Source organism: Cervus canadensis, chromosome 25 (assembly GCF_019320065.1).
Source record: "Cervus canadensis isolate Bull #8, Minnesota chromosome 25, ASM1932006v1, whole genome shotgun sequence".
NCBI classification, from domain to species: Eukaryota; Metazoa; Chordata; class Mammalia; order Artiodactyla; family Cervidae; genus Cervus; species Cervus canadensis.
In genome coordinates this window covers 52,399,178-52,411,198 of record NC_057410.1, presented here as the reverse complement: position 1 = coordinate 52,411,198, position 12,021 = coordinate 52,399,178, and the positions used below count along the sequence as shown (strand labels likewise).

The following is a 12,021-nucleotide window of genomic DNA, read 5'->3' as shown; positions in this document are numbered from 1 at the left end:
CCTTAGCTTCTCTTTGCCTCTATTTCCTCTCTGCAAACAGAGGTCATCATCTTATCTACCTTACAAGGTTGGGAGGGGAAACTAACAATGTGTGCCTAAAGTTATTGCTGGGCACACATTAAGTGTACCAGAGTTTTAGTTATGATTACTACTATTATTGCTATTGTTTTGCATCATGCTTGGTGAACTGGTTGTCCTGGGTAGTCAGTTTGCATCATTCATTGGTGAACAGCAAGCACAATATAAGTTGTGTGTATTTTTATTTCTTTTAATTGACTCACTTTTAAAATACCAACTTTATTTTAAAAAGAAACTTCTTAAGCAGTGGTATTCACAGATTCAAAGTTCTTGATGTAATAGATACACATTTTAAAGTTTATAAGAAAATAAAATATATAGCTATTAAAGAATGTCCCCTTGTACCCCACATGTGGGATACTGGCATAGAATACAAAAAGAAGAAAATACACTTATCTTTTTGATTTTCAGTGGGGAATAATGAATCTACCTGGAAACTTTTGGAATGACCTTAATACTGTTAGAATCATAGGCTTGAGGATATCTGAGAATAGGGTTATTTCCCTGTAGGTACCCAGGATCCCAGGGTGGACTTGTTTTATACACTTAATTGGTTTTTATCTTTAAAAACTATTTCTAACCATTCAGAAGTGCTTTCCGAATGAACTGAGGTTTTTAAAACGGGAGCCTTTACAGTGCTTATATCAGAGAGAAGAGCCCTCCTGTCATTTTTTTGTGGGCCCTGATGAGCAGGAAGCATGAGGCAGTCTTTAACTGGGTTAGCCGTCTAGTGTGATTTTCATAGATCTTATTGTATCCTGCTTATTTTTTTTGTCCTCTTACCACAAACCTATAGAGCATGTAGAGCTTTAGTGTATCTTTCAAATTGTCATAATTAATATAATTGTTTTCATAATATCAAAGAAATGGGATATGACAATGTAGAATGAAGGGGTTAGGGGGTTGTTGTTGTTTAGTAGCTCGAACGTGTCCAACTCTTTGTGACCACATGGACTGCAGCACGCCAGGCTTCCCTGTCCTTCACCATCTCCCAGAGCCTGTCCAAACTCATGTCCATCGAGTGGTGATGCCATCCAACCATCTCATCCTCCGTCGCCCCTTCTCCTCCTGCCCTCAATCTTTCCCAGCATAAGGGTCTTTTCCAGAGTCAGCTCTTCACATCAGGTGGCCAAAGTATTGGAGTTTCAGCTTCAGCATCTGTCCTTCCAATGAACACCCAGGACTGATCTCCTTTAGGATGGACTGGTTATATCTCCTTGCAGTCCAAGGGACTCTCAAGAGTCTTCTCCAGCACCACAGTTCAAAAGCATCAATTCTTTGACACTCAGCCTTCTTTATGGTTCAGATCTCACATCCATACACGACTGTTGGACAAACCATAGGTTTGACTGTCAATAAAAAGCTGTAGTATGAACCGATTCCATAATGCTAGTCAACGGGCTAAGTTGGCAGCGTGTTCACTGACCACATACATACAGGAAGTATTCTTATCTAGGTGTGTCTTTAGAAAGATATCAAGTGATACACGGTAAGCATCACTATATTTTATTTATATTTTTTAGCAACTTCATTGAGGTATAGTTTACATAAAATAAAATTTACCCTTTGTAACTGTACAAGTCAGTGATGTTAGTAAATTAATAGAATTGTGTAACCGTCACAACAATTCAGTTTTACAACATTTCTATCTCTACAGAAAGTTCCCTTTTGCTCCTTTATAATCAATCCTTATTCCTATCCTTAGCCCTGGGAAACCACTGATTTGCTTTCTGTCTCTAGCTTTTCCTTCTTTGGACATCACATAAATAGAAGCACAAAATGTGTAGTAGTCTTTCACATCTGATGTCTTATAAAAGAATTTATTTCTTACCAAGGCCACATTGGTTTAGACTATTAGGTAAGTTTCATGTGTACAACCTTATATGTCTATTTCTGTGTACAGTCTAGTGTGCTCACCACCAAAAATTTAGACTGTAGTCTTCTTCTGTGCATTTGAGCTTTCTTATCCTAATTTGGCCTCTGAATTCAAATCCTTAATTTTTTTTTTTTTCACCTTTCTTTCCATTTTAATGAATGTCTTGTTCCCCTGGAAACCATCATTCGTGAGTGGATTTTAGTTATCAGAAGCCACAAATGTGATAGCTGTAAGCAGTGTATGTCATTCAATTGTCAAGAGTTTTAGGACCTTGATTACATTGTTTCTGGAGCGTCCTTAAAAATAATAGGAAGCCCTGCTGGGGCCGTCAAGTCCTGCTGCGTTAATACTTACTTGACTCTTTCTGTTACCTCTTTAGAAAGATCTGGCTTCACGGTGAGGCCGGTGGCCGGATACCTGAGCCCTCGGGACTTTCTGGCGGGACTGGCCTACAGAGTGTTCCACTGCACCCAGTACGTCCGCCACGGCTCAGATCCCCTCTACACCCCGGAGCCGTGAGTACCCGCGCTGGAAGCCTGTGTGGGGTGGAGACCGCCGTCCCAGTGCCCACTTTATTTGAGACAAGTTGGGTCCAGGAACCCTAAAGACCACTGTTCCTCGGGCCACCAAGCTCATCACTCTGCTTTTGATGCTGTTTTACCTGAATAGTCTTGTGATTAATGGACTGCCAAGGTCTTCGCTAGGGAGCAGGGAGCCTCGGAGGTTCAGGCAGTAAAGTAGCTGATGACAGCAGAAGTGCCAGGGATTCCAGCTGAGTCCAAAGCCCCCCGCCTCCCTAGGGGCCCTGACGCTCACTGACAGGCGGGTCCCTCTAGGGTCACTACATGGCTTTTATTTTTTAAGTTTTATTTTTATCTCCTTTCAGCTTCCCTGAAAATGTTTTCAGGGCAAACAAAGGTTACTTATAGGACTCCAGACATTTGGGAAAGAAACACTTGTTAGAGTGGATGAGTGCTCAAAGAATTGCTGTTACAGTTGGATAGGCCATCTCTAAATCTGGCCCAGAGGGTTTACAAATGGCCCTGTTTACAAATAGCAGGCACTTTGTTAGCTCTCTGAATAACCGGCCCTCCTGAGACCTGTGGTAGCGTGCCAATAGGTATGCAGAGAGAGAGGCCAAAGAAATGAGATTTTAGCCACAGAGGTCTATAGAATTGGGGGGATAATGTGTTATATTTTTACCAAAGTACTTGCTGCCAATTCATTCAGCAAACATTTATGTGCAATGCTAGCAGGGAGGTGCAGCGGATTCAAAGATGAATAAAATATAGCAGCTGCTTTTTTTTTTTTTTTTAAAGCCTCTGACTTTTCTGGCAGGAGAGATAGAAGCATAAACAGTTACAAAAGAGTGTGGTAAGGGGCCATATGTGCAGAGTGTTGGAGGAGCAAAGAGGAGGGAGCGGTCCAGAGAGGCTTTTCAGAGGAAATGTAACATGAGTAGGGGTCTAGAAGGGTGGACAGGAGTTTCTCTTTGGATAAGCAAAGTGGGGTGAGGGGGACGCTTTCAAGTCAAGGAAACAACCAGTGCAAAGATATGGAGGCAGGGAGAGGCAGAAATGAGCAAGGCTGATTACTTCAGAGTAGCCAGAGCACAGGTACGTGTTAGGGGTGAAATGATTCTTCTGTCCACAGTTTTGTTGTTAAGTCACTCAGTCATGTCCAACTCTTTGCAACCCCGTGGACTGCAGCATGCCAGGCTTCCCTGTCCATCACCAACTCCCAGAGTTTGCTTAAACTCATGACCTCTCAGTGGATGATGCCGTCCAACCATCTCATCCTCTGCCACCCTCTTCTCCTTTTACCTTCAGTCTTTTCCAGCATCAGGGTCTTTTCTAATGAGTCGGCTCTTTGCATCAGGTGGCCAAAATATTGGAGTTTCAGCTTCAACATCAGTCCTTCCAATGAATATTCAGGGTTGCTTTCCTTTAGGATGGATAGGATTGACTGGTCCACAATGTAAACAGTCATTTGTCAAAATAGGGCATTTGGACATAGTTCTGTAGGCAGCAGGGAGCTATCCAAGGCTCCTCAGCATGATGAAGTCATCATGTTTAGGGAAGCTGATGGGGCTGGGGGCTGGGACATATGGAGCATGAACTGTCTGGGAGATGCAGGAAGGAATGCAGTGTGTAAGGCATCAGTAGGACAGCAGGAGAGGCCACCTCTGTGAAACGCTTCCTTAAGATGGAATTTACAGCATTTGCGACTGTAATGAGGGTGAGAGGGTCCCTAAGGCAGTGTTCAGGTTTTTAGATTGGGAAGCTGGATCGGTAGTTGTTTCTCATAATACTGGAAAATATCAGAAGGGGCTTAGGCCTGGAGGAAAGAGGGAGACAACAGGGGGCTTTGAGTTTGGAGCACCCTGTCTTAGAGAGGCCCATGGAAGGGACCTCCAGATGGAGGAGCTCCTGGTGGTTGGAAGTCAGAGCTGAGAGCTCAGAAGTGAATTTTAGTTCCCGCTGTTGATCTTACTGTTCTCTTCTTTCACAACTCCCCTGACCACACAGCAAGAGGACGCTGAAGGAAAGCATGGAGACTTGCGATTCGCAAACTTGGGATTGTTTGTACAGGCTCATTTTTATGAATTTTATTTACTTTTAAAGTTACTCTTATTTTTAAAATTTTTTTTTTTTTTTTAGCCAAGCCACATAGCATGTGGGATCTTAGTTCCCTGAGCAGGGATCGAACCTGCACCACTTGCATTGGAGGCTCGCAGTCTTAACCACTGGCCCACCAGGGAAGTCCCCTCTTCTGTGGGTTTTATATCATTCATTTGTCTCTTAAATGATGATGATGATTTGTGAGTCGGTGACGCTTGTACACAATCCAGCATTCAGAGCTTACAGAAGGGCCCACTGTGAACATTGACTGTTTCCCTTCCTCTGCTCCTTGACACCCGCTGCGTCCTCCCTGGCGGCAACCACATCCTTCCAGGAATACCCTGTGTGGACACAGTGCTCTGGAAGGAGCCCTTCAGTCCTCAGGTCCTGCAGAGTCCCAGATCTCTTCCCAGCCACAGGCTGTAGTTTGAATCTATGAAATTCTGTTTCCTGCCCAAGCACTTTCACAGGCATTGTCTTTTAAATGCAATCCCATTCCCTCAATTGAGAACCAACAAGAGGGCAGTTTCTCCAATTTGCGGAGTTCAACTTGACTCCTGCGCTTGGTGCTTGTACCCTGCTTCCAAATAACTGCTTCTAGCTGCTGAACTGTTGTGGTGGAGGCAGCACTAATAAGACAAAGGTGAGCCCTGAAGACGCAGCTAGCAAAGAGAGTGAAAGCAGCAAAAACATGTTATCTGAAAAAAAGCTTTATTTTCCATTTTGGTCTGGATAGAATGTATTTTGATATCCCCACTCTCAATACATTATTGACTTTCAAACATGGCTTGTTTTACCATTTTACATTTTAAAACTCCGGTGTCTCTAAGCCCGCCAGGAACTGGGACTTGAATTTAAAATGGCAATGGCAATTTGGGTTTGCCCCGTGGGGAGTGGTCTGGCCTGGGGGACAGTAGAGGAGAGTGTCCTGGAGAATCAGCAATTCCCGCTCAGGAAGAGGAGGGAGGAGCTTCTTTTCCATGCATTTCTACTTGGACTGAAAGGTCACTGATCCTGCCCGAACGGAGATGGTGTTCTGGCTCTTTCTCCCTTGGAGCACTGCCCCAGGCAGGGATTCTGCACCTCGTTGATCAGCCTACTTTGATCAGCAAGCACCTTTGTCACTAATCAAGTATTGAAGTTTACAAACGATTTCCTTAAAAAAAAATCAGTTGGGTCAAATTCAAGGTTGTTGCAGTAATAGCGTTCTTCTCAGTCCGTGGAAAGACAGAAAGAAGCTAAGCTCCAAGTTGCATGGGTGTGTGAGCATCACACCTACCGTGGGGGCAGGACAAAAATGTGAGAAGCCCCACAATCTCCTGGTCCCCTTTCTGCCTCTCTGGGGAGTCCCTGTGGGCTGTGTCATCCTGTACCCTCTGGCCATCTCGTCTTTTAGAGCAGGGTTTCTTAGCCTTGGCAGTATTGATATTTTGAGCTAAATAATGCTTTGCTGTGGGCGGCTGTCCTGTGTATTGTAGAATGTTTAGCAATATCCCTTGCCTCTACCCGCTAGATGTCAAGCATAGGCACCCACCCCTGCCAGATGTGACAACCGAAGTTGTCTCCAGACATTGCCAAATATCCCCAGGGGGCAACATCTTCCCCAGTGCGAGCCACTGTTTGAGATATTTGACAGGTCATCTTAACATGGCTACTCTGTCCGACAGTTACTGTACTCTTCAAATCGAGCTGTAGGCTTTGTTCCCTTTCTAAAACACCAATATGAGTATAGCATTCTCATGTTTAACCTCTGTTGGTTCCCTGTTACATTCAGGGGGAAAATGTCTGAGATCATCCAATCATATCTTCTGTCTCTCTTTCTGCCCCTTCTAAAACCTTATGCTCCAGCCACACTGGACTTCTCACCATCCTGGGGGCCCTACTGGTTCTTGCCAGCATCTCTTTGCACAGATGGTTCATTAGCCCTGGAATGACTCTCGTGAGATCATTTTAAGTCTCAGGATTAAAACTCAATTGCAACCTTTCCTGTGAAGACTTTCCCAGGCAGTTCTGGATATTCCTGTAGCCTTTTGCCTTACTTCTATTTGAGCACTCACAGCCCTGCATGGTAATTGTTTGTTCATGTGTTGGTCTCCTTCATCAGACTATAATTAACTCAAGGCCAGCTGGCAAAGGCAACAGAGGAACAAGAAGATCCAGACTGAGTTTGGAGTGGATCCCCAAACCTGGCGTCCAGAGTGAAAACGGAGGCCAAGGTGGGCTGGAGCCGCGAATGCCGCTGCTACCAGGAGGTGCCCGATTAGGGAGCCATATGCAGAGTGCCAGGCTCCGTCTGAGATCTGTGGGGAGAGGGGCCCAGGGGAGACCTGGCGGCGCCCCGTGTGCCAGGAGCGGCTACCCCTGCAGGGTTGCAGATCCTCCACCCCCTCCCGCAGCTTCACCCTGATTTCAGGAACTAGGCTGGACTCCCTTCCATCAATAAGTCATTATATAGTCAGTGTCTTCAGGTAAAGTCATGAACCATTAATGGTGGAATTTTAGGCATCAGTTGCAGCTTTGAAGTTAGCCCATTTGGACCATTTGGAAGAGTCTTCTCTCTAAATCATCCCCAGGAGGGGCGGCCTGGTCTGTTCACCTTTTTGCTTTGAGAAGGCACGTTGTTTCAGATGGCAAAACTAGTTGTTCTCTGTGAAGCTGAAGGAGTGGACGTAAAGGAAATGTGAAGGTTGTTTCCTTCTTCCCTTCATGAATATGGGGTAGAGCTCAAGAAAGAAAAGGAGACCCGACTGCATGGCATGTGGTGCTAAGAAGGTGTTTCCCCCTTTGGGTAAAAAAAACCCCGAATTTAGTTTCACCTTAAAGGCGGGAAAGCTCATTGCCCTCCTTTAAAAAACAGTGTCAGTCTGTGAAGTGTTCCGACTTCTATATGAACGTCTTAAACGTGACATAAAGAAGAGATACGCTGAGACTGTATCTGCAAGCGTTGATGTAGGTCCCTGCAGGACTGTCCTCTGAGTGGATAGAGCATTAGAAACATCTCTGGATTTGTTTCTAGAAGATTCTTGCTGCAGAGGGACACTGGAGAGTCAGTGCAGGAAAGTCTTGGGCAGTGCTGTCCACGTTTGCAGTGAGTGGGTAGAACAGTGAGCATCTCTGGATTTGTCTAGAAGAATCTCTAGAAGATTCTTGCTGGAGAGGGGCGGTGGAGATGCAGTGTAGGAAAGTCTAGGGCACACTGCAGCAAGCGAGTTGGAGGGAGGGATCTTGCCCTGGTCTTGTCTCTGGTGTCAGCTTTCAGAGGCGTTCTGGATTTTCAGCTGTTGTATGTATCCCCCTTCTTCCTAGTTCTGCTTTAGTGCATTTGGTTTTTCTTCCCCAGACACTTCCTTTTAGGGGGTCTGTGGTTTCTATTCTTCATAGTTGCAACAGACTTCTTGGCTGTGTTTTATGCAAAGTGATGTTGAATTCTTGCTCTCTGAATTTGCCTGTGCATGTATACTTGCCTATATGATTTTTATTTTTATCTGTAGTCCTGATGGCCAGTGGTATCTCAGAAATGTAGAGCTCTTTAATGAGAAATATGGTTTAATAAAACCATATTCTCCTGGGGCCAAATCTCATGCTTTTCTTCAGAAGCTGTGTGGACTGACTGAGGTCTAGGAAAGGAAGGAGGGTAAAGCATGAAGGGCCTATTTTTTTTCTGTTTTACAGAATATTTATTTGGCTTTGTGATGTGGGATCTTTGCATCACGTGGGATCTTTCTGAGGCTCGTGGGCTCTGTAGTTGCCCTGCAAGGGAGTAGTTGCCCCTGGCAGGTGGAATCTTAGATCTCCAGCAAGGGGTCAAGCCTGGGTCCCCGCATTGCACGGTGGGTCCTTAACCCCTGGACCACCAGGGAAGTCCCAAGAAGGTCCCATTTTCTGAAGTATTATAATCTAGTCTTGTTTTCTCCAGTATAGGCCAAACCCACCCATCTATATTTCTGGGTGGAGACCAGAGGTGGCCAGATAGTTCAAGGTTCTCTAGCCTTCAGTTCAGTTCAGTCGCTCAGTCGTGTCCGACTCTTTGCGACCCCATGAACCACAGCGTGCCAGGCCTCCCTGTCCATCACCAACTCCCGGAGTCCACCCAAACCCATGTACATCAACTTGGTGATGCCATCCAGCCATCTCATCCTCTGTTGCCCCCTTCTCCTCCTGCCCCCAATCCCTCCCAGCATCAGGGTCTTTTCCAATGAGTCAACTCTTCTCATCAGGTGGCCAAAGTATTGGAGCTTCAGCTTCAGCATCAGTCCTTCCAATGAACACCCAGGACTGATCTCCTTTAGGATGGACTGGTTGGATCTCCTTGCAGTCCAAGGGACTCTCAAGAGTCTTCTCCAAACCACAGTTCAAAAGCATCAATTCTTCAGTGCTCAGCTTTCTTTATAGTCCAACTCTCACGTCCATACATGACCACTGGAAAAACCATAGCCTTGGCTAGATGGACCTTTGTTGGCAAAATAATGTCTCTGCTTTTTAATATGCTCTCTAGGTTGGTCATAACTTTCCTTCCAAGGAGTAAGCGTCTTTTAATTTCATGGCTGCAATCACCATCTGCAGTGATTTTGGAGTCCAGAAAAATAAAGTCAGCCACTGTTTCCACTATTTCCCCATCTATTTGCCATGAAGTGATGGGACCAGATGCCATGATCTTAGTTTTCTGAATGTTGAGCTTTCAGCCAATTTTTTCACTCTCCTCTTTCACTTTCATCAACAGGCTTTTTAGTTCCTCTTCACTTTCTGCCATAAGGGTGGTGTCATCTGCATATCTGAGGTTATTGATATTTCTCCCCAGCAATCTTGATTCCAGCTTGTGCTTCTTCCAGCCCAGCATTTCTCATGATGTACTCTGCATATAAGTTAAATAAGCAGGGTGACAATATACAGCCTTGACGTACTCCTTTTCCTATTTGGAACCAGTCTGTTGTTCCATGTCCAGTTCTAACTGTTTCTGTAGCTTAGAAACCTAAAATATTGCCCAGAGCAGTGTTGAAACACAGATCCATAACACAGCACTCTGACCCCTTCTCCTCTGCTCAGGGAGAAGACTGGCATTTTCAATATAACATCCGTTCTTCAATGTCAGTTCTTCGAGGTCAAACCAGTACAGTATGTGTCTTTCCAGTAGAGTTCTTGCCAAAGTAATAGTGCAGTTTTTGCACCAGAAATCCCTTTAAAAAATGTTTTAATGAAGACATTAAAAAAGATTTCTTCTATTTTATTTTCAGATGTTGTGCTGAATATGCTAGTAACAAAAATATCCTTGGCACAGCATAGTGTAAGCTTATTCAGTCAGGGAGTCCCCATTCAGGGCTGCGTTGATGACTGATGATTCCAGCACATGCTGATGTGAGTCTGTCCTGCTCTTCCCCCGTGTGTCCCTTTTCAAATCAGAGAGCAAACTTTCCCCGCCAGGAAATAATTCATGACACCATGGGCTCACACTGCAACGTTTATTGTCATAATATTGCTTAATGCATTTGCATTCAGAAAAATATTTCTTGTTATAGTTGAACATTTCAGGGGCAATTAATGTTATTTTAAAATATAACTGTTTTAAAGTTTAAAAAAGGTTTTGCAGTCAGGTGATTTTTCTTATAATTGCTGCTGTGTTTCTATTTTATAAGAAAAATAAAAGTGAATTATTTCTAACGCTGGTTTTCATCTAAGCCGAGTCAGTGAACTTAATGCTTAGTCCTTGTGTGTTACAACAGAACCCTGTCTAACATGGGCAGATGTCATTCATCTCCTGTTCTTGTGGCTCTGACATTAATCCTCATTTGTTAACTAACAGTACCAGCAGCTGAAGACAGAGGCTTTCACATTGATAAGAAGCTTGACTACCGCTCTCTGGATCAAACAGATTCCTTTCACTGGACCTTTCCTTTCCCAACTTTCCCTCCTTGCTGTCTGAGACATCCTGGGTCTGTGGATTTGTCTGATCTAAGCCCTGACTGTCCTGGGTGTTTTTAATATCAGGGCCTGCTGAAGTCAGGTCTGGGCATGGTCTTCCTGGTGAGCTGGGAAGATGAGCCAGAGCTTTATAGGGTTGAACCTTCATCCCTGTGAGCTCTTGTTTAGCTTAAAGTTGCCTCCCCCACAGATCAGCCTCATCTCTGCCAAGTGTGATGCCAAGCTTCCTGCCCAGCCAGCTGGCTCCCTCCCCAGCTCTGTCACCGTTTTTGCCGTTCAGGATAGCAGAGCAGCATTGTACCAGTGATTCTCAGAGAATGGCTTGTTCTCAAAAAGCTGATCCCATCTGGCCTTCCTTTCCCGAGTTTTAACAGGAGTTCACACTCCGAGCTTAGCAGCCATCTCCTTCCTCAGAAGAATTTTGGTTTGGGCTATACCCAGGGCTTCCCTGGTGGCTCAGATGGTAAAGAATCTGCAATGTGGGAGACCTGGGTTCGATCTCTGGGTCAGGAAGATCCCTGGAGGATGGCATGGCGACCCACTCCAGTATTCTTGCCAGGAGAACTCTATGGACAGAGGAGCCTGGTGGGCTATAGTTCATGGGGTCGCAAAGACTTGGACATGACTGAGCAACTGACACACACCGGGGTCAGGTAGAATGTTAGAGGCCCTAAAACCTGGGAGTGTTTTCACCCCTTCCATTCTCCAACAGAGATTAGTTCAAAAACAATAGCAGAAGAAGCAATTAAATATATGTATATATATACATATATATGTGTGTGTGTGTGTATTATTACTAACAGTAAACATGTCTCTATCAACTATTATATGCCAGGCACTATTTTAAGCATTGTAAGTGGATGAACTCAGTACTCACAACAACCTTCTAAGTTCTGAGTTACTTTTATAATTTTGCATGTATGGATGAGGCAATTGAGGCACAGAAAGGTTAAGTACCTTGTTCCAGGTCACACAGCCGGTAAGGGGGGGAGTCAGGGAGTGGTGCCGGCGTCTGTGGGATTGACTGCTCTTCTGTATTAAGCTCACCCCACAAGAGGGGGCACTCGTAGTAAAGAACCCACCTACCAATAGGGGTTGTTATTCAGGAGACGTGAGAGACATGGCTTTGATCCCTGGGTTGGGAAGATCACCTGGAGGAGGGCATGGCAACCCACTCCAGTGTTCTTGCCTGGAGAATCCCATGGACAGAGGAGCTGGTGGACTATAGTCCATGGGGTCACAAAGAGTTGGATGCGACTGAGGCGACTTAGCACACAAGCCCAGGAGAAAACTCCAAACTTGTATGTGTACTAAAGTTGAATAGTTTCTTTCTCGATTTTCCAATTACAGATTTTATATAAAATAGTTGAGAGTGACACTTTCTTTCTTTAATCTGGCAGCTCTGCTTTGCCAGGACCCTAAGTACTGGATGTGTCTACTGGGTGGTCTTGTGCCATGCTATTCCATCCAGTGATGATCCAACTACCAAGCTTTGTCAGAAGCCCACTCTCTCTTTTGATCTTCACAGGG

At 44.8% G+C, this 12,021-nt stretch overlaps 1 protein-coding gene across 3 annotated transcripts in view; it reads left to right on the top strand.

Moving 5' to 3' along the window:
- TPH2 (tryptophan hydroxylase 2) overlaps nucleotides 1-12,021 on the top strand; it is a 116,781-nt gene that overhangs the window by 51,546 nt on the left and 53,214 nt on the right. For all 3 annotated transcript variants that reach the window (XM_043447290.1, XM_043447289.1, XM_043447291.1), the window contains one exon: nucleotides 2,334-2,469. In XM_043447290.1, coding sequence (XP_043303225.1) covers nucleotides 2,334-2,469 — 136 coding nt within the window. The remainder of the gene's footprint in view (nucleotides 1-2,333; nucleotides 2,470-12,021) is intronic.